Raw genomic sequence first — 2,249 nt, 5'->3', positions numbered from 1 at the left:
CTGGACCTTGCTCCGGCACTTCACGAGCTCGCCCAGGATGTCACGTGAGGCCGCAGTGTACGACACACGCCAGGAAGCGACAACAGAGCCCACCGCCAGAGCCCTAACTAAACCGCTGGACCCATCTGCTTCTAGAAACTTCTGCACCCCATCACACCCACGTTGGAGGAGGGGAACTGGCTGTGACAGGTCCTGGGCTCACGGCGCAGGTCTGTCTAGAGTCCAAACCGGACCAGTCAGGTCGCCCCACACTCTCGCCAAGACCTGCCGGCAGCGGCCCAGCCCTGTCCTGGCCACACTCCAGGGAAAGCCACCAAGCGCTGTGCACGGGGCCAGGGACCCCCCCAGGGAGCAGGAAGCGCCGTGAGCGAACGAGGAGGGTCGTGAGGCAGGACACCAGCGTGGCCTGCATGCCCCAGAAGTGTCCGTGGGGCAGACCATGGGCAGAGGCCAGTGGGGACAGGAGGCCTCTGAATCCGCCCTGGGCTCCAGGTCCTCTGTCCCCGGGGACACGTGGAGGCCATGGGAGTGGCACTTCCAACCAGAGACGCAGGGACGGTCTCACTGGCCCATCTGTGACTCCCGGGGTGGTCCTCAGCATGCCTCAGGGACACTGTCCTCCAAACCGACCCACGCCCTGTCCACACAGCGTGGCCTCTGCACACTGAGGTCCCTCGGCAGTGGGCGCTGAGCCCTCGGGCCCCGATTTCACGGACGAGCAGGACGCAGCCCCGGCGGCCGGGGCACAGAGCCCGGCCACTCCCCTCGGCAGCTGCCGAGGCCGCAGGTCGCAGCTGTCAGCCCCCGTCACTCAGACGCCTGCCCGTTGCTAAGCAGGCCTGCAATCTGGCGGCTCCTCCAGCAGCCGAGTGGGCTCTTTGTGTCTCTCCCGAGCGACTAGACAGAAGCCCAGTGTGCAGGGCAGAGGGGGCGATGCCGCCACTGGACCCCCTCACCGCACCCCCTATTCCCGTCGGGGCCCCGAGGGGCTTGCCGCCTGTGCCACCATGAAGCGAACATCTCGGCACTGGGGGAAGACCTTGCCCAGGCCTGTGGTGCTGCTGCCGGGTGGGCAGACCCCCACGGTCCTCGTCTGCGGCCGGGAGGGACCCACACGGATGTGGCACTGAGCCGAGGGGCCAGAGGCTGAGAGCTCGTGACCTCCAAACTCCTACGTCGAGAACCTGATGCCCAGGGAGGTATGAGGACATTAAACAGGGCTTGAGGTCAGAACGGCAGGCCCCGCATGAGGGCATCGGTGCCCCGTGAGAGGCCCCACAGAGCCCTCGCCCCTCGCCGAGTGAGAACCAGGAGGCACCCTGGCCTCGGGCCCCAGGCCGCAGGTCCGTGAGCAACAAACTCGTGAAGTTTGTCACCTGCCCAGCGTGGCAGCAGCCTGAGCGGCTGGACCACTAGCGAGCTCCGTCAGCGGCCTCACCTCAAAGGCCACAAAGAATCGAGCCCGAGGACCTGGCAGCTGTGGCGACGTGGGCCCCGGACCACGGGCTGTGGCCGAACCCCTCCGATGGGCCCACCTGACCCCTCCACGCACGGTGCGGGGGCCACACCCGGACCGGCCCCGACCTACCTTGCTTTTCGAACTCTTCAAACAGGGCCAGGCTGGTGATGCTCGGCCCCGTGAAGATGATGTAGTTTCGGCCGGCCGCGCCCCGGCACAGGCTCCGGGCCACGGCGCTGTGCAGCTGGGGCTTGCTCCGCAGCGCGTCCAGCCCATCCTGGGCCGCGCCCTCCTTCAGCTGCACGTAGATCTTGGGCAGAAACGCACAGCGGTCAGTGAGCTCACAGCTGGCCAGGCCCAGAGCGCTGGGGGCGCAGGCCCCTGTCCGTGGGCCGGGGCGAGTGGGCAAACCTCCCCCTCTGCGGGTGCCTCGTCCACAGCCCCTGCCACCCTGTGACCCGCACCCTGCAGGGGCCTGGGGCCGCCCCGCAGCCTGGGCAGCCGGTGACTCAGCACCAGCCTCTTCGGTTTAGGGATGTTGAGGTGGAGGAGAAAAGGGACAAACGGGCACAGACAGCGAGTCCAGCGGCGAGGCCGGTGGAGCGCGTCCCCGTTCTGCCGCATGGGGGTGGCGGAGCCCACGGCGCACGCGAGTGACGGCTCGTCCCCGCGGTGAACGCGTCCGCGGGCAGAGGGGGCGGCGGCCACCTGGCTCCGAGGACCTGGCTTACAACGCGTCTCAGGTCCCAGGGCCGGCGACGAGGCCGTGCTGGACCGAGCAGGCAGCTTT

General features: G+C 68.3%; 1 protein-coding gene across 1 annotated transcript in view; it reads right to left on the bottom strand.

Moving 5' to 3' along the window:
- Nucleotides 1–2,249, bottom strand: part of PGBD5 (piggyBac transposable element derived 5) — a 14,989-nt gene that overhangs the window by 5,346 nt on the left and 7,394 nt on the right. Inside the window, exons 3-4 of the mRNA XM_023523787.1 lie at nt 1,589–1,769; nt 1,115–1,184 (exon numbers count right to left, since the gene is read on the bottom strand). Coding sequence (XP_023379555.1) covers nt 1,115–1,184; nt 1,589–1,769 — 251 coding nt within the window. The remainder of the gene's footprint in view (nt 1–1,114; nt 1,185–1,588; nt 1,770–2,249) is intronic.

This window comes from Pteropus vampyrus, unplaced genomic scaffold, assembly GCF_000151845.1.
Source record: "Pteropus vampyrus isolate Shadow unplaced genomic scaffold, Pvam_2.0 Scaffold412, whole genome shotgun sequence".
In the NCBI taxonomy this organism is placed as follows: Eukaryota; Metazoa; Chordata; class Mammalia; order Chiroptera; family Pteropodidae; genus Pteropus; species Pteropus vampyrus.
This window is presented reverse-complemented; position numbering and strand designations above follow the sequence as displayed.